Source organism: Cuculus canorus, chromosome 1, assembly GCF_017976375.1.
Source record: "Cuculus canorus isolate bCucCan1 chromosome 1, bCucCan1.pri, whole genome shotgun sequence".
Classification (NCBI taxonomy): Eukaryota; Metazoa; Chordata; class Aves; order Cuculiformes; family Cuculidae; genus Cuculus; species Cuculus canorus.
This window is the reverse complement of record NC_071401.1, coordinates 199,296,433-199,314,726: the sequence shown is the minus strand read 5'-3', so window position 1 is coordinate 199,314,726 and position 18,294 is coordinate 199,296,433. Positions and strand designations below refer to the sequence as shown.

The following is an 18,294-nucleotide window of genomic DNA, read 5'->3' as shown; positions in this document are numbered from 1 at the left end:
CATGTTTGGGGAAGTGAAGAAGTGAATTTGTTTCCCATCTTGTATAGACTAAATTGATGAAAATTTTAATCCAAAGGCAATTAAGGCAAACGTGTTTCTATTTATTGATTCCAACAAACAGCCCCTTCAGAGACAAACATGCTTTTGAAATCAGTAGGGTATTTGAGGTCCTATTCTAGTATAAGTGGCAAAGATTCAGACTTTGGTTGTTGTAAAGATAAGGAGGAATATTAATTCCTGAAGTACTACTCATGTTGCATGTGCACACATGATTTGGTTTCTGTGTAGTTATAATGCTGTCTGAATCATTTTTCCTCTATTATGGTTCACTTTATTTTTTTATGCCATAGTCTAAAATGTAAAATGCCTTGTTTTGGTCACAGCCTTTCTGTAGTCTCTTTTGCTATATAGTACAAAAGCAGATATCTCTTTGTGAAATTATTTAACTGATATTGTTGTCGTTAGAAGCCAAGCTGACTATAGCCCACCTCAAGGGTGAAACCTTGTGAAGAATTTAATTAGTGAAAGCACAGCAGAAAACAGAGCATGGAAAACCAAGTTCTTATAGAAATGCTAGTATAGAACCCATAGGGATAATTTAATTTAATATATGTTTCCAGTTGAACTGGTTTTTTCAATAAGACTTCCCTCTTCTTTTTTACATGTATTAAACATTATTTTCAGGGGATGTACTTCGAACAGTTATCACAAGCCAACAATGCAAACCCATCTCTGTTTCTTGTCAGTTGTTTCACAGCCATACATTAAATTGTATATTGAAACAAATTGACTAAATATGTGATGGAATATGTATTAGTTCAAATTGGCACAAATTTACGGTCCATGGAGAAATTTTCAAAATCTATTAGGTGATTCAGGAACCTAAGCCCTTTTTAAATAAACAATTTCAGAGCTTTTATAAAGGTGAGGATGCAGAGGTTTAACTCTTATGGGTTGAAATAATGCTAAGCGAGTTGGTAGTGGCACAAAATCTAATCTTTAGACAGCCATAAAAATCTGTCTAAGCAAGGACTTGTAATAGATTGTAGTCTTTTAAATCACTCAGGCTACATTTCTCCTAAGTAAAACCAGAGGTCGTATTCAAGTGCAGACTCGTAGTCACTGTACTGTTTAATTGTAGTACAGCTTTTGCTATGGTTTAGGCATACTCCAACTGGTACTGTGCTGTGGCAGTGCTTAGGACCTAAGGTAGACCAGAAACTGTCCCCAGCAGGCATTTCAGGTGTGGCCATAGATGTAGATGTTGGACGTCAGCTGGTCTGTGCTTCACTGGCCTGCTTAGTTTCTGAATACATGGGTAATCTTTGATACGTTTGAGAATGCTATCCTCAGTCAGAATTTTTTGTTTAACTAGTTACTGTTGTCTTTGCGTTTAAGATATTATACAGGTACATATGCATGTAGAAGTATATGTGAATAATTCTGGATTGTATTAGCTGTATTTACTGCATAAAAAATTCATCCTTAGACATGTGTACACAAACCCTGCACATACTGGGCATAGGCTACATTCCTTTTTTAGCTGTGTGCATCCCTCAGCCCAGGCAGAGAATGAGCACTGGAACCCCAGGGAGAAAAGGGTACAGGGTGGTCCTGAGCCTATGGAGGTGGATTCACTGCTGGTGACTGATATTATGTAGCCATGAGAATGGAGTTTGCCAGCAATGGATGAGGGATGTACTCAGATCTCAGTGTTGTGTTTGTTGTTCCTAATGCTAATGTTTTGGGTAATGCCAAACCTTATGCTGTGGAACAAAATTGTAAACACAAGCCCTTAACAGGCAACATAGATAAAACACACCTAAAACTGAAGATTTGGGAATGCAAATTAAAGTTGTCTGTGCCAAAATTATCCGTGAAGGAGGATTGTAGAGCAACTTCACCACAAATCTTAACTTTCTCCTGGCGAACTACAATGGCATTATTTAATCACATTTCTTTCTTCACAAACTGTGTTATGGCTCCACCTGGCAGGAAACACAAGGATTACTTAGTTAAAAATAGTGCTAGAAAAGAAGCAATCAATTGTTTTTATTTGAAAATTATGTCACCAACTGGAGTAGTGTTTCCAGTTCATCTTATTTTCCAGGATTTGTAGTGCCCCATTAATGCATCTAGATGCCCCCAGATTCAGAAGAGAAGCTTTCACAGACTTAGATTAGAGAATAAGTGTAAAACAAAGGATGGGTAAGAGATACAAGTAGCCGTGGGAAGGAAAGTAGAACTAGGTGAGCATGAGAGATGATGGGTCACCAACATGACTGACCTCACCGCAGAAGGCGCAGAAAGGGAAAAATTGAACGAGGTTGGGGAGGTAGGTTTGTGTGTAATATTCAAGCAAGATGTGTGAGCACCAGCTTGGAATAAAGCAAGATGTGTGTAAGCCAAAGAAACAGCTGAATTGATTAGTTTACCGGTATAGGTCTAATAGAAATAGAAGCCAACCCCAGCAGTAAATGAGCGACACAGGGGAAGTGTTTGAGGGAGTGATTGCTGTAGCAGTGGTCTGGATCAGAAGAGGATGAGACTGTACTGTGCAGAACCAGAGAGAAGGATGCCGCAACAGTCCAGATATGGGCCTGGGCAGAAGATTCAGCCATGTGGATGAGTAAGAAAAGTCACTTCTACAAAATACTAAGCTACAGGGATCATCTGGTGTCTGGAGAATCTGCCTTGATTAGAAAAACAGTAAATGTGAGGCGTAGGAGGTACAGTTCACTGTAAAGATATGGCCTTTGATTGCAGGCCATCTACAAAGAAAAGATAGGTGTGGGTGCTTCAGTCTGGAAAAATGAACATGATTAAAGCACTTACTAGTGGCCTTCTGCTACAGTAAATCTAAGGCATATCTCCTAGGAGAAATCAAACTATTATTCGAACATCGGGTTATGCTTATGGGGATCTTTGCCATTTCTGGCTCACTGCATCAGCAGGGCAGAAATTCAGCTTCGGTAAGGGGAGCGCAAACACAAAAAGCAGAAAAACTGATCTGTGAGAAGATCCTGCACTTTAAATACTTGAGATTATCCCACGAGAGCCACCGGAGGGCACTCTAGACTTGCTGCTGAAAGTCCTGTACACTGATACCTGCACTAGTTTCTTCAGTATGAAGCAAATTTAACTGCATTGGTACCTATGCCTTAAAATGAGAGCTAGACAGCATGACAGATCTCCTTTCACTCCAGACTTAATTTCCTTGTCTTTGTGAAATACTTAGCATAATAAGATGCCTGTGGATGGAGCAGGGAACAAGGGAGTGAAATTTGTTGTGGATGTTCTGAGCCCATCATGGGAATTTCCCTGGTTTTAAAGCAGTGCTTTCGAAAAATGAACTAATGACCAAGTGTTGTTTTGGGATTAGAAAAATGACATTTCTGAAATTGCCTGCATTGATGAAAACTGTTACAGTATTATATACAAGTAGTTTCTAAATATTTAAAGAAAAAATTAGATACTTTCCTATGTTATTTAATAGTTTATTGCTGAATTTTGCTAGCTCCAATACATGATTAAAAAAAAGTTCGAAGTTCATCACAGTACTGAATGTAGTGCTTGAATATTAATAAACTATTCTCATTATTGGTGATAGTGGTAAGAACATTAAGGTATGTCTCGTACTGTCTTCAGAAACACTGCTAGGTGAAGAAACATAAAGGCTCTTGATTGTGCTCTTAAAGACCATTTGGTGACAAAACTCAAAAAAATTGTGTAGCTTTAGTAATTTGTGTTTACGGATATGTTAATGCAATAAATATGAATTAATTCACATTTTATCCAATATCAATCAGACAACTTCTTTTTTCTAATGCTGTCTTCTTTTCCTGAGTATCTTAGAGAAGCTAAATTTTAGTTTAAGTTATCAAAATCTCTGGTGGAGAAAGAAGAAAAGCTTATAGGAGTTTTTCTTCAAAGCTTGCATATATATGTATAAGTAGGTACAACTATGGGTACATAACTGACAGAAACTGAAAATTTATAATTCTGAGTAGTAGTAAAAATGAGTGAGATGAAACAAATTAACAAGTTAACAAGTTTTGGATGGCTTTAAAAGATAAATGAAAGAAGAGTAGGCAGAGGAGGGAACAGAGAAACAAGGAGGGATATAGCCCTTTGAAGAACCAGAGAAGTGCACACTGTTAGTATGCTCCCATGCTCTGAAAAAAACACTGAGCTTTTTCAATTGTCAGTCAAATTATCATCCACTGGTAAATGTGCTTTACAAACAGATAGAGCTGATCTGGACCTGGCGGCTTTCCTAATGCACAAAGAAATCTGCAGATTACTTACATATCTTCCCTAGTATTCCTCTCATCTTCTATTTCTTTCATTCAGTGTCCGAGCAAAACCTATGATCCGCTCATAAAGTCTACCAGAGACTTTCCTGATGAAGTCATTAGCTTTATTAAACGCCATCCGCTGATGTACAAATCCGTTTACCCATTAACGGGAGGACCAGTATTCACTCGAATCAACGTGGACTATCGGCTAACGCAGATCGTGGTGGATCACGTCATGGCAGAGGATGGGCAGTATGATGTTATTTTCCTAGGAACAGGTATGAGACATGACTTCCACTACTGTTCTGCACAACTTTCTTTAACAACACTTCAACTCCAGCAAGTCCTGGGTAAACCTGTTTGTTAGCATCTTTACCCTTTGCATGCAGCTTTGAGAAGCTTTTAAGATGCTCTTAATTCTGTGCCAGGGCTTCATACAAATGCTACAATAAGATGAATTTGTCATCTCAAAGGATTGCTGCTATTAGGATTATAGTGTGTCCCAACCCCTAGGTGATAAACTAGTTAAAGGTCAGAGTAACTAGACTTTCTTACCCTCTGAGTACTATGCAGTACCTGTCTTTATATTATGTACTAGTCCGGCTGCAATTCCTACTGAAAGCACATCAAAAACAAGTTAAAAAAAATAACTTTAATAACTTCAATGAATCCTGTTATCAGACGTGACACGGTGCTTCAACATTAAGTCTCATGTGATACTGAACGCCTAAGAAAAATATAAAACTGAGTCTAAGGCAACTGCTCCACTTAAATACTTATAAAGGTATTACTTAGCAACATGAATAGCTTCAAACAAGAGAACCAGGACTGGTTAAGAGAGATTAAACTACTCTGTCACAGAAGAAACCTGCTTTGCAGTTTTTCTACAGATAATCATGTATTTCTTTACATTTTTATGATGGTTGCATGCCATAAGGAAAAAGTCTATAGTTTTACCATAATAATCAAATTTAGAATCACTGAATGAATCATTCAACAACATGGTATGCTAAGAGATATTAACGTATCTATTCATAACATTTCAAAAGTAACAATTCACAGTCTTACTTCACTTTAATATTTTAGTCCTTAATCCACAATTCAAAATTCTGTCACTAGTAATAGCTCTTGTAAAGCGCTTCTCACCGGTAGATTTGAATGCTTTACTAAGGTGTCCATTGCCATCCCTATCTCACAGCAGGTGAAAGTAAGGTGCATAGAGGTAGAAAGGTTTATTCAAAGGCAGTGGATAAGCTGCTGACATGAGCTGAAGAGAAATTTGGTCTCTGAATCCTACTTCAATGCTGTTGCACTGCACAGCCTTTTTTTCTGGCCTATACATGATTTTGATGCCATAGCATGTCATTTGAGGGATATGGATATGCAGAAGTGATTTGGGGAAAGGAGGGAATTGTCACAGAGCATCACCTCTTATGAAGTGTGGATTGTCTCACCTTCAAGAGCTTCCCAGAACACATGAGTCCAGAGATCGCCTTGCTCTTGGACCATTTATGCCTTTCAGCTCAATTTCTCTCACAACTCTTTACCTTCCAAAAAAAGGTGTGAGAGTCCTTCCACAGTCCCCTGAAGTCCAACTATAGTAGTGTCAAGGGGAAAACACAATTTCATCGAAAAGAATTTTAAAGGGCTTTTCACTCCCTTGCTGCCTGAGAAGGATGGGAATAAGCTTTAGCCCTGATGACAGAAAATCTTTGTTGCTTTCTGAATACAATCTTTAATACAGTCAACAGAGAAGAAGAGTGAACAGAATCTCAAGCTGTGAGATGCCTGGGATTTGGGAGTATTCACTAAAACTTACTTTTCTTGTGATAATACTGAGGGGAAGTACTTAAATCTTAAGCTATCAAAAAAAAATATGCTCACCAGTTAAAATGTACAAAATATTCTTTGGGTGGTTACAGAGATGGCTTTCAGATGCTTGTTATCCTCTACTATAGAATTTTTCATGGGAATAAAACTATATTGAAAGACCATCAACTCGAATATGCCCAGGTTAACTGTTACTACCCAGCACCAATGATAATTCTCCAAAGTAAATCTTCGATTTATAGATGACGAGGCCAACCTGTACCTTGCAATCACTAGGTGGCGCTCCATAATATGCAACTATTATCTGCAGTGCTTTCCTTAAAAGTGAGTTTTCTTTTCCACAAGCACATGTTTTTGTTCTATTTTATCCTCTAAACTATTTTCCTATGGAAAAAAATACCATTGGAGATAAAATTTCAAGTATTATATAGAGAGACTGAATAAAGATATAGCAAATAACACAGGAGATTTTGAGCCCCAGCAGATCAGAGGATCATATGTTTGAATGTATACAACCAACTTGTATATGTACAGACTTTGGCAATTATGTTAAACAAACAAACAAAAAGGTCTAATACATAAGGCAAACTGAAATACTTTTGGCTTTGATTGGTAATATGATCTTCAGTAGTTTGGGAAAAGAACAAAAATCTCATTCTTTCCATTGTAATGTATTATTTTTCATCATTTCAGTACTGTGCACAGTGCTTAGGATGCAGTGCTGCACTGTGTCATTTCCACCCGTCACATCCCAGCACCCGGCCCGCTTCTCCTGGGCAATTTTAAGGGTTCTTTTTAAGTCCATTCAAGATTCACCAGTGTGTAATATTCTGAGTTTAAATGAGACATTTTCACGAAACAGGAATTTTTTAATAGATTTAATTTTAAAAAATTCTCCAGATAACTCCAAAGAAGTAATTTCTGTAGTGATTAAGTGAAGATTTTGATGTTGACTGGAGATTTTGACAAAAAAAAATTCCCTAAAATTAAAAGATAAGTGGAAAAAGCGCAATCCTTAACTCCCTACATTAAAATCTAACCTATTTCTAGTTGAGATGCTTTACTGTATGAAAATTGATTCTATAAAAAATTAGCCCCCTAAGCTGATTCTCTTTGAGGTCAGATGGCCTTAGTTCTGGCTCAAGGGAATGTGCGGAAACTTGTAGCTGACAGAACAGACATGCTTGTGTGTGCATTTGTGTTTGTATAGCAGGAGAGATAGACCCTCCCTGCCAGGAGTAGCCTACAATTGTGTTGGCTCAACCATACAGTCAAACTGTAGATGTATTATCTAGAGATATGTGTATAATGGTAGATGTAGATATGGATAGATGTTGTTTGAAGGCAACATCCTTGATGCATTAGATTTATTTTCAAGGCCAAATTTTAGGGGTTTATTTTTCCTTTGTAACCTAAGCTTACAGCATCAATATTTTTTTAAAAAAAAAAAAAAACAAAGGAATCTGAGATCAAATTGCTATGAAGTAAGAAATGAAGTATCACATATGTACTGAATACAGCTGTAGGTTTTACATGATGAATATTTGTTTCAGACATAGGCACAGTCCTGAAAGTTGTGAGTATCACAAAGGAGAAGTGGACTAAGGAGGAGGTGGTCCTGGAAGAGTTGCAGATATTCAAGGTAAGCATTAACAGCTACAACATCAATTAAATATTATTCAAGGGACTTTAAGGCCCAAACTGGCTTTGTATGCCTGGTTGTTTGTTTACTGGAATTAGTTCAAGTTTCCAGAGGGACACTATGTAAATTTTTAAATGCCTTATTCTTTGCATAAGTCAATTGAAAAACATCCAAAACCCAACAGACCATGATTTTTCAAACTCACAGACAGTCTCAGTTATCCTACCTTGTTCTGATTTTCAATCTTATTATGAGCCTGCTTTTGTTTTATTTTTTATTATTTTATTTTTAATGCAAATTTTCCTATTTTCTGAGCTTTGGGACTATTCTTAGTATTATTGTTTATTTTTTTAAAAAAGCAAACAAACAGCATTCCACAGATTTCTAGAAATTCTTTAAAATAACAACTTTAGGAGTTGAAAATAGAAAAAAAAGTTAGTTTTCACTCTCAATTCTGACTAGACATTTTTAAGCATTTTGGTTTGGTTATTCTGTCTGAGTGATAAAGAAAAAAGGTAAATGGAGCCCAGCTAACACCAATGAAATCTTCATAAATAGAGCTTGTAAAAAGCCAAAACCTCTGTCCTGTTGCACAGACACAATTCCCGATTTTTTTGCTGAGGAGGCTGATGATGACATAACGTTAGGGTAGGAAAATGGAGACTGATTTTCTTTTGCATTTTGTAGATCCTTCTTCCTTCACATTCTTATTTTAGTATTTTTCTCACTCTGTATAGTTCTTTCTCAGTTTTTGCCTTGCTTTTTCATCATTTTATATCTGCATCCATAGCATTTTGATTACTTTCTCACCCATCCTCTCTCCTATGTAATGTACAAGGTATTAGCAATAATTTCTGCACATACAAAATAAATGAATTTGGGGCTTAGAGAGTGTTTTCCAAGTGTAAGGACAGGATCTTTAATGAGTGTTTCAAAGAGTATATTCCTCCATCTGCCTTTCGATATGTCATGTGTGTCGTGAAACTTAGATTTAAAAGATCTCCATGTCTTTTATCCACTGTCTTGGACACCAATTATAAATAACACTTTGAAAATTTCAAGATTACTCAGTGACCTGCCAAGTAATCAGCAGTTTCAGTATGTGCACTAATTTGCTGCATTCTTAAAACATAACGTCACGGGAAAGTGTACCATATCATATTTAAAACAAAAAAAAAATGGGTTTTTTTTCCTGCTTAGAAGACATTCCTTCACATTTTTATTGGTAACATTTATAACTGTTACCTCTATGTTGTTGAATCCAGAAAATTGAATGGGTTTAAGGGCTGAAAAAAAACATCCTTTATTTCCTCAAATTGCATTAACATTGAATAATAGGCTTAGATCAACCCATCTACTATTAGGCCATCGATAATACTCTGAGCTTTTGTCCTTTTATCAGTCACCGGCAAAAATTTCAGTGTGTGTCATAGAAGTGAAATACATCCGGGTGCAGAGGATCTGCCTATATATCCCCTAAATGCCATCTAAGCCTCTCAAATAGTGGTTAATAAGAACCTAAGTTGATGTGAAGGCTCATTGCCAGACCCCAGGATGGGGTAGATTGCAAACACTAAGAATTAAAAGCAGTTGCCTCGTACGTGGCATGGAAAATGTATGGGAGGTATTTTTGGAAGCATAAACTTAGTGATTTCTGGGGTTTTGTTTTTAATATTTGTTTAAACCAAGCAAATGAATCTGTAATTTTATTCACTTCATGTATTTTAAGTTCTGTTCTCTTTTTCATTTAGAATAGGGAATGTGTAAACTAATGTACCTTATTTATTTGTTTTTTAGCACCCTTCATTTATCTCGACCATGGAGATTTCTCAGAAGCAGGTAATCACAAGCGTTTTCAATTACTGCAGGTTATATGATATACTAAACACTTAGTTTGTTATTTTCAGGTGACGCCTGTTGCCTATTGGCCAAGCTTTCCATAGATAATTCTTAAAACGTATCTGGAAAGAAGGAGATATTTTTGAACTTGTTTGCCTGCCTAATTCACATTTGCTTACAAACAGTAATTTGTAAACCCAAGGTGGTGATTATTCAGGGAAACAAGTCTTTAGTCATATGGTAGTGGAACTTGTGAACTAAGTCAATGCACATTAATTTTCTGGACTCTAGAAATGCTTGTATCTTTATAATCTAGTAAAAAAAATATTGTTACTATTATTGTTGTTATTTTTATTAGTAGTCGAGAGAGCTCAGGGCCTCATTGTGCTAAAAGTTGTGTGAACACAGACTGAAAACCAGTCCCCCTTCTCTAAAATTGCAATCTGAATCTGGGTGGTCCAAACCTGGCAGTCACAGGGGCCTGCCCGACTTGGGAATCTCCCTATGGGGAACAGTTTTATAGCAGTTCCAAACTCTACGATGGCTACATGCGCGTTCAGGAGGCAGCATGACACCAGAGCGATCCCTCCCTGCCCGCAGAAGAGGCCGGAGCAGCTCCGGCATAACACGCCTGCCTCACATAGGAGGAGGTATTTTGCCATTCAAGCACGCACAGTGCAGCTGGGTTCCATCTCCCCTGAAAAAAGGTGGCAGGCCAGCTGGAAGTATTGCATGGGCCAGCTCCAGCTCAACAGCAAGCATTTGGACCACCCTTGTCTCAACAGGCAATCTACTCACGCACCGGGGAGAGGGAAGTAATATTATCCCTGTTCTACTCAAGGATCAGAAGCAGAAGATGAAGTTTTATTCTCACAAGGTCATCCCTAGTTCCCAGACTCTTAATGTCATGGCTATCCAGCCACTTGTTTTTTAAATGTGTTATTAAACCATTTTTTCCTTGGTTTGCTTCTGATTTTTTTTAATTGCAACACAAATCTAAAGGTGTAAGGCTGTTGAGTGCGGGTGTCTTTCAAGGACTCCAGTCCCCTTTCTTCTCTGCCACATTGACAGGGATGGATGGGGACTGCCCATTGAGATACAATTTGAGCATTGAGATACAATTTATGGTAAAGGAATTTTGTAAATCTTGTAAAAGCTGGTACAAGGGTGAAAGTCCGGAAGTGTGGCACTGAAGAAGGGAACTTTTTAAATGGGCCACTTGGAGAATGCTCCTAATTCATTTGCTTTGCCTGATTTGCAGCAACAATTGTACATTGGTTCCAGGGATGGATTGGTTCAGCTCTCTCTGCACAGATGTCACACGTATGGGAAGGCTTGTGCAGACTGCTGCCTTGCCAGAGACCCATACTGTGCCTGGGATGGAAACTCATGTTCCAGATATGCTCCTACTTCCAAAAGGTAGGAGAAAAAAAAACCAACATGCTATAAAAGATCTTGCTGCTTTCAAGTATTTTAGAGGTTTCCAATCAGAATATGTTGCCTCTTTACTTAGCATGTAATTTGCCTTAAAATTTGATCATACTCTGGCCACATTTCACATTTCTACTCAAAGAACCTTGAAAACAACATAGCTTTGTTTAAGTGTGTGTGACAGTAACTAGAGTAACTCAGCTACTGCAGCTAACATCATAAATCCATCACTTCTTATACTGAATACTTTAAGGCATGCGATGCTCAAATGGAGGTCTGGGTTGTGACTCACTTTGCCCCAGATGCAAGAGCATTTCATAAGCTTCTGCCTAGCATAGTTATAAAGTGGAGTTTAACATTGTATCCCAGAGTGGTCAGTAATAAAATGCATTTAATTCTCTGATCTAAACAATCAAGCTTCTTCTATCTGTTTTAATTAACCCAGATAACTTGGTTCACAGTGCATCACTCATCAATTGAATTTGCAGCGTAGCCATGAGAGGGAGACAGAGATTTAACTGCTGTAATTTGACCACATCAGAAGCAGTTTTTCCATGGTGAAAGGACCTTCTTCTGAACGTTGTGTACCTGCCAGCTATGACAGCAGCATGGAACTGCATGGAGGGAGAGTGTGCTGCAGGCTCTAGTAGTGCAGTACCACCAGTTGCTGGATATGTCTCTTGGAGTTTTTGGCAGACTTAGCTGGAGATCTGAGCTTGTTCGTTGAGCCAGGGTCCTTCACAGCCTTTCCATTCCCTTTGGATGAAGCCTTCCTGACAGTAATTCTTGCAGTGAGGATCGGAGGTTGCAATCCGAGTTCAGGCTCTGGAATGAGACTTTCTGCCTTAGGAGTTGCAGGGCTGGGACCTGAGCAATTAGACAAACCATTGAGGTTAATGACTCATATATTATCGTGTCCTGATGTCAAGGAACTTTATGCATTTTCCCTCAAAGCCAAAGCAAACGAAAATCAGAGCAGCATAAATGAAAGGAGAAAAGCAAATGTTCAGGCTCACTGCAAAGTTAGTGACACATGAGGCTTGCTGAAGCCTGAGGTGGGCTGAGACACCGAGATTGATGAGCCATGCTTTTTAACAGATGTGCAGTTTGATGGGAAGGCCAAAAGTCTGGCTCCAAAGTGAAGGATAGGTGACTGGCCTTGGGAATCCTCCAGTAGGTCACTTATTTGAATATTTTCCTTCTGTGTAGCAGCCTGCACTTCCAGCATGTCTACAGCTTTTACCACAGTGGACAGCTCAGCTTCAGGCACCCACTCTCCTGCCAACACATTGCTCTGCATATTGGAGGTCCCACTCCTGTTATCTCCAGTGTGGCTGTGAGAGAGGAGCCACTTCCTCCCTGGGTCTCCAGTACTTCTACTAAAAAAATAAAATACAAACTTTTGTTTGTAGCTCTTTGGAGATAAATGCAATCATCCACAGAAATTCTATTGCACAGTGAGTTTAAGCAACACACTCAGAGATTAGCAGGCAAATTATTTGTGGAAGGGAGCAGACTAGCTCAGACCATTGTCTCAAGCTTTTTTACTATCCATAAAGATGAAAGTTAATCAGTTTTGTCAATTGTTTGTCATCAAATTAAAACATACAGTTTTCTCTCTTCATTTTAAAGGTTTACTAGTATTGCCTTGAGCTGATCCATAGCTCAATTTTGAATATCACTTGTTGAACCCGAGATCTTCCTGATGACATACAACTTTAAGAATGTTTTTGGGTTTTTCCAAGACAGTCCATTCCACCAGGAGACCCCTGTCCTGTGCTCCCAAAGCAGGTTTAGACACTCTGTCACCATATTGCATACTGTTTATTTTAGGCAGACTTTTTTCTCTCATTTTTTCTCTTTCCCCTCCCAGTGGTTTTCCCAAATCACAGGCCCTTCTCTTGATGTCAATTGTACAAATCTCTTTAGGCCACATGCTGCTTTGAGGGTGAGGCTGGTTTTAGTTAAGACTGTAATTGTCAGCAGTAGAATGGGAGCAATGCAAGTCTACATCTGCTGAGCTTCTCTGTATTTTGTTGAATTCCAGCAATTATGCCTGAAGTGTTACAAGTTTGCATGCTCTTCCCATAGGCGAGCCAGAAGGCAAGATGTCAAATACGGAGATCCCGTTGCACAGTGCTGGGATGTGGAAGACAGTGAGTATTTTGCACCCTTCTTGCTTTTTTGTTTCTTTGACAGCAGAGTTTTCTGTAAGAGTCTCTGTCTGTGAAAACTTGCTGAGCATGACAGAAAAACACAGCTAAAGCAGTTGCCTTTCCAGACTTCATATGTGTTACCCCTTCCTGCAGTTAAGATTGCAGAACCAGGGCTGATAAAGGACTGCCAGCATGGGATAGGACTTTTGATTTCCTTATGGGTGACCCCCCCCCAGCACTTACCCAGGGGAGAAAGATGTGCCCATGGCACAAAAACATCACACATCCCTACAAGTAGCTACCAGGATGTGTTTGATGTTTAATCCACAAACAGTGGAGATACTCCTATGAGAAAACCTACAGGGGTGAATGGGGAACAAACCGTTTTCTCTCCTTCCACTTCATTCACTTGACTCAAGTCCCAAGGCCCAGCTCCAGCTGCCAAACCAGCCCCTTCCCCTCCCCGCAGCTACTTAAATACTGCTGTTATTAACACGAGCTTACCCCCCTTCTCCTCATCAGCTCCCTGCTCCCTTTCCCACACCCTCTTTTCAGATGCCAAAGGGTCTGGCTTGCTCCTTTGGCAACTACAGCAATTCTCTTACAGAGAGCACTGTCAGTATGAAATCCTGCGGTTACGTGGCAATCACTGCGGCAGCATAAAATAAATTAAGAGCATTCAAAACCAAGCTTTAGTTTGCATGGGGTTCTTCTAGCCACTTACTAGAGTGAACAACCCAGTCAAAACAGTAATGATTGTATTGCTGCACTGGACATTTCATTCAGGATGAGCCACCACTTTCTATTGATCTCCAGCTATTTTCATGCTGCTGCGGTGCTGGGTGCCTGCCTCAGATTTTGGTGCAAGCCACTGCAGAAATCAGTGCTGCTCCCACAAGATCAAAGACTTAAGTCTCTTACACAGTACAGAGGACTCTGACTGTACATGTGTGCTTGCAGACATAATTAAAAGTCAGAGTAAGATCTCATTTACATTAAAGTCAATGGCAAAACTCCTGTTCATTCCCAAAGGGCCAGAATTTCCCCACTTGCTGCTTACCATGGCTCTCCAAACTGCGGTATCTGAGACAGCGCAAAGCTGAAGGTTATAGAAACCCTAGCAGAAAGGCTGACAATGTCATATTTTCCTGGAAGGATAAAGAGATACTGGAAGAGTTGGCTTTGCTAGATAAATATAAAATGACTTAACACAGAAATTGGTATTAATCCTTTGCCTCAATGTAACCCCACCAACAGAAATTTTATCCAGCTGCAGCGACCCCTGTGCGCCATAAAACCATGAAACTGGTCTGTGCCACTCCAGACTCCTGGCTTATTTATGTCATTTGCCATAATTAATAACATTGTGGCCCCCAAACCAATTTAAATTCAGTGTTCCACTGTGTGAGATTCCCTCCCAGAGACTTCATTGGCTGCATAAAGTTGTTTGGCTCTAAAGAAATCTCACTGGCACAGTGAAATGAAAGAAGAACATTTAATGCAGAGAGCTTAAATTTCTATAGATCTCGTATAGGTACTTATTATATTGAAAATAAAAAATCCCAAATTGTATTAATTTTGTTGTTGAGCTAACTTTCAATTTAGGAGGCACTGCTGCTTTCACCTTCCTTTCTGATATTGGCAAGGTGTGAGAAACAGCTTTAGTCCTACAGTAAGGCAGGTAAGATCCAGATAAAACAGACTGGAATGGGAAATGGAGAAGCAGAGATTAGCAATCATGTGCTCAGTTTTACAGAAGGTCAAGAAAGGAGCCCAGACCTTCTCAATGCCACTTCAGCGTTTGGTCTGAAACATACTACAAGGCATTTGGAGTTATATTGAAGGAGAGTGAACTTCAGTTTGTCTCAGTCCTGTGACACCTTTACATTGTATGGGATGAACAAGGCAGGTCCTACAATCTACTTTTAGCAGCTTTATCTTGAGTTTAGTAGTTGTGTTACTGAAAGGAAAAATACAGGTCAGATTTTAAATTCCTCAAAGGAGGAAGCCTCAGCTTTGAAATGCAGCAAGCTCATGATACAGATTTTATTGACCTCCTTAAAAAACGGTTGCACTGAAGGGAGGTTAGCAGCCTCCTCTAAATCCTCATAGTTCTACTTTAAGCTGAAAGTTAAGTTTCCTTTTGCTTTTTTATAATTCACTCACACACAGCATCTGTTCTGAATCAGGCTATTTTCCCATTGCTTTAAAAACCAGGTCAGGGTTAATCTCCTGTACCATGTTTGCTTTCCAGGCATTAGTCATGAAACTGCTGATGAAAAGGTGATTTTTGGCATTGAATTTAATTCAACTTTTCTGGAATGTATTCCTAAGTCCCAGCAAGCCTCTATTAGGTGGTATATTCAGCGCTCTGGAGAAGAACATCGAGAAGAGGTAAGCTATAGTCATCAAGGCAAGTTTTCTCTATAGAGAATTCAGCTGAGCATTGAAAGGCAGGAGTTATTTGGATTAGTCAATGTTTTACTTTTCCTTGCCTCACCTTATGTATCACATAGGATTCTGGTATCACAATTTGGGGCATGCAGTGGGGAAGGGAGAAGCCATTTGCACTGTGTCATAAGCAGGTTTATATACTTATTTTGACATGTATGCTCATTCTATTAAAAAAAAAGAAGAAAAGAGAAATTAGGCTTTAAATAGTGGTAAAAAAAATCAAAACACTGGGTAAAAAAGACCCCTTTTGTACAGTAATTAATGCAACAACTACTTCTGTAGGTGAAAGTGTGTCCAAAACCCTTTGTTTAAATAAAATGTCTTCTGTGATTACTGTCTGACTGCCTTCCCTTATCATGTTAAGCAGTGTAGCTAAGAATTACACATCTGGCTTGCTGCTTCTCTCCATCTCTCCCCAGAGAAGGAATGGTCTGTGCAGTAAAAAGCTTTTTATTTGCTTTTTTTCTTGCTCGTGGAGTCTGAGAATTTCTCTTAAATGGCACTGATGCAGAGATGTCAGGTTAAAGAATTGCACCTTGCATCTGGAGTAGAAAACAGTGAGACTTGTGATGGTCCTTAATTCCTGCAGGAGGCCAGTCTAGAGTCCTCACTGGTGGAGAAGCCTGCAGAATCGCTGCATATCCCCTACACAATTCCTGCTGATTCTTCTCTGAGCTAGTGACAAAGAGGCCCTCTAAACATCCCCAAAAGGTCGACATGCTAGGACTGATTTATTCTGGATTTGAGTGAGTTTCAAACCTCAAGAGCTTTCATAGCCTTTCTCTTACATGAGTGATTTTGTCTCTGAGGCCAAGTCCTGCTGTGATGGCAGCTATGGCAATGAGGAATGAGAAGCGAGAAGAACTGCCCTTTCAAATGAGCAGATATTATATACTTTTTTGCTAAATGTTCACTGGAAACAAAAATTAATTTAAATGACAGGAACTATCAAACGTACAACCAGTCTTGCACTCTCAATGATAATTCATCCTAAAAGACTTTCTGAGTGCAGAAAGTATGTTGGTTCCTATTAAAGGCTGGGGAGAAGCAGGCCAGGGAAGATGCCCATGAAGGCATCACCTCTGGGTGAAATGTGACTCATGGCAGTAGTCCCAAAGTTGCCATCCCAATTATGTCTTGGCCCAGAAAAACAGAGTGAGGGGATACAAGGTACTTCTGATTTCTTACCAGATACCGCCAAAAAAAAAGCACACTGCAGTACTTTTGTTTTATTCCCCTTCTTTTACTTAGGCTTTGGATTGGCAAAGAGTCTTTCCTCTGTTGAGAATAAAGAATTCATTAATTGATAGACACAGTACTTCCCACACTATCCACTAAATGCTAAAGGAAAGAGATTACTCATTTGAAATACCACCTCCATTGCATTCCATGTTTGGGAAAAAAAGTTTGATCTTCCTATCAGCAGGCCAAGCACACTCATAGACACAGGTGGCTGAAGTGAAAACCCAGCTAGAAGTGTATTAGCCTTTAAAAGACCTATGGGCATTCGTTGTTTGCGCTTTGATTGATTCACCTTTAGCTGTCCTGTACAGAAGACTCTGCACTCTACTTCCCTAAGGCAGTAGTTTGTAAATGCACTTACATATTTGGTCAGTGATACAAGTAAAGTACTTGCATAATTCTAACCATGTGTTTAAGACTCATTTTTAAACAAATTTAAGCAGGTAGTTAACAGGTTTGGATTTTTTTCTTGAATGTGTTTTTTATTATTTTACTTATTCTAAACAAGAAGTTATGTCAAGTTTTGAGGAACCTCAATAATTTTTAAAAATAATGTGTTGCAAGTATAGCATGTACCTGAGCTGCTCAAAAAGAGCTACAAATTTTGTGTGAAGCAGCCATTCTGTGAAGAATGTAATGTTTCTGTATCTTAAGAAGTCACACTTTCAAGATTTGAAAGCCTCTTTAGAAGTGCTGCTTCTGAGTTTTATCTGTGTCAATTTAGTAAAAAAATAATCAATTGATTTTCTCATAAATCCCAGGTTTGGTTATGCCTCTGAAGGTCAGGAAGCCACACTCAAGCTGTATTTCTTATTTGATTGAAGAAGAAACTGGAGTTCAAACCAACTTTTGAACAAAGTTACAGCGGGCTAAACCTATATAGCATAGCTTAAGTTAAGGCTGTATCATTTTTTTGCCGCTCTCTGTATTTCCAGAAGGTTCACTGTGGCAATGACCTGGTCCCTGCTACTTTTGCTGGGCTCAGTACCAGTAATCCAGGCGCAGAAGTATCCATTACTGCAGGTCTGTCCAATGTGACAAGGACATGCGTGTTAGAGAGAGTAAGGGAATGCCTGCATATGTGTGATGGCATTTGAATCTCCAGCAAGCACACAGCAAACATCTTTGCACATTAGCAGCCTTCCACAGCAGTGTTTACTAGGCTTGCTCTGTGTAAACAGTCTGACATCTGTTAGTAGGAGAAAAGTAAAGCTTTGCTAAAAGGCTAGATTAACCTTTGAGGCAAATTTAGAAGAAAATTTCAAGGAGAAATCTGCAAACAGATTTTCTACATTACGAATGCTAACAGTAGGCAAATAGCTTCTTACCACATATTGTCCTTAAAGGCATCGTAGTGTTTCTGTGATCTGGCTTTGATAAAGTAGAAGTTCAAGCACATTTT

General features: G+C 38.9%; 1 protein-coding gene across 4 annotated transcripts in view; it reads left to right on the top strand.

Moving 5' to 3' along the window:
* Nucleotides 1-18,294, top strand: part of SEMA3D (semaphorin 3D) — a 144,251-nt gene that overhangs the window by 115,914 nt on the left and 10,043 nt on the right. For all 4 annotated transcript variants that reach the window (XM_054067677.1, XM_054067693.1, XM_054067684.1 and 1 more), the window contains exons 12-17: nucleotides 4,354-4,576; nucleotides 7,682-7,770; nucleotides 9,568-9,609; nucleotides 10,871-11,028; nucleotides 13,132-13,196; nucleotides 15,451-15,590. In XM_054067677.1, the coding sequence (XP_053923652.1) occupies nucleotides 4,354-4,576; nucleotides 7,682-7,770; nucleotides 9,568-9,609; nucleotides 10,871-11,028; nucleotides 13,132-13,196; nucleotides 15,451-15,590 (717 nt within the window). The remainder of the gene's footprint in view (nucleotides 1-4,353; nucleotides 4,577-7,681; nucleotides 7,771-9,567; nucleotides 9,610-10,870; nucleotides 11,029-13,131; nucleotides 13,197-15,450; nucleotides 15,591-18,294) is intronic.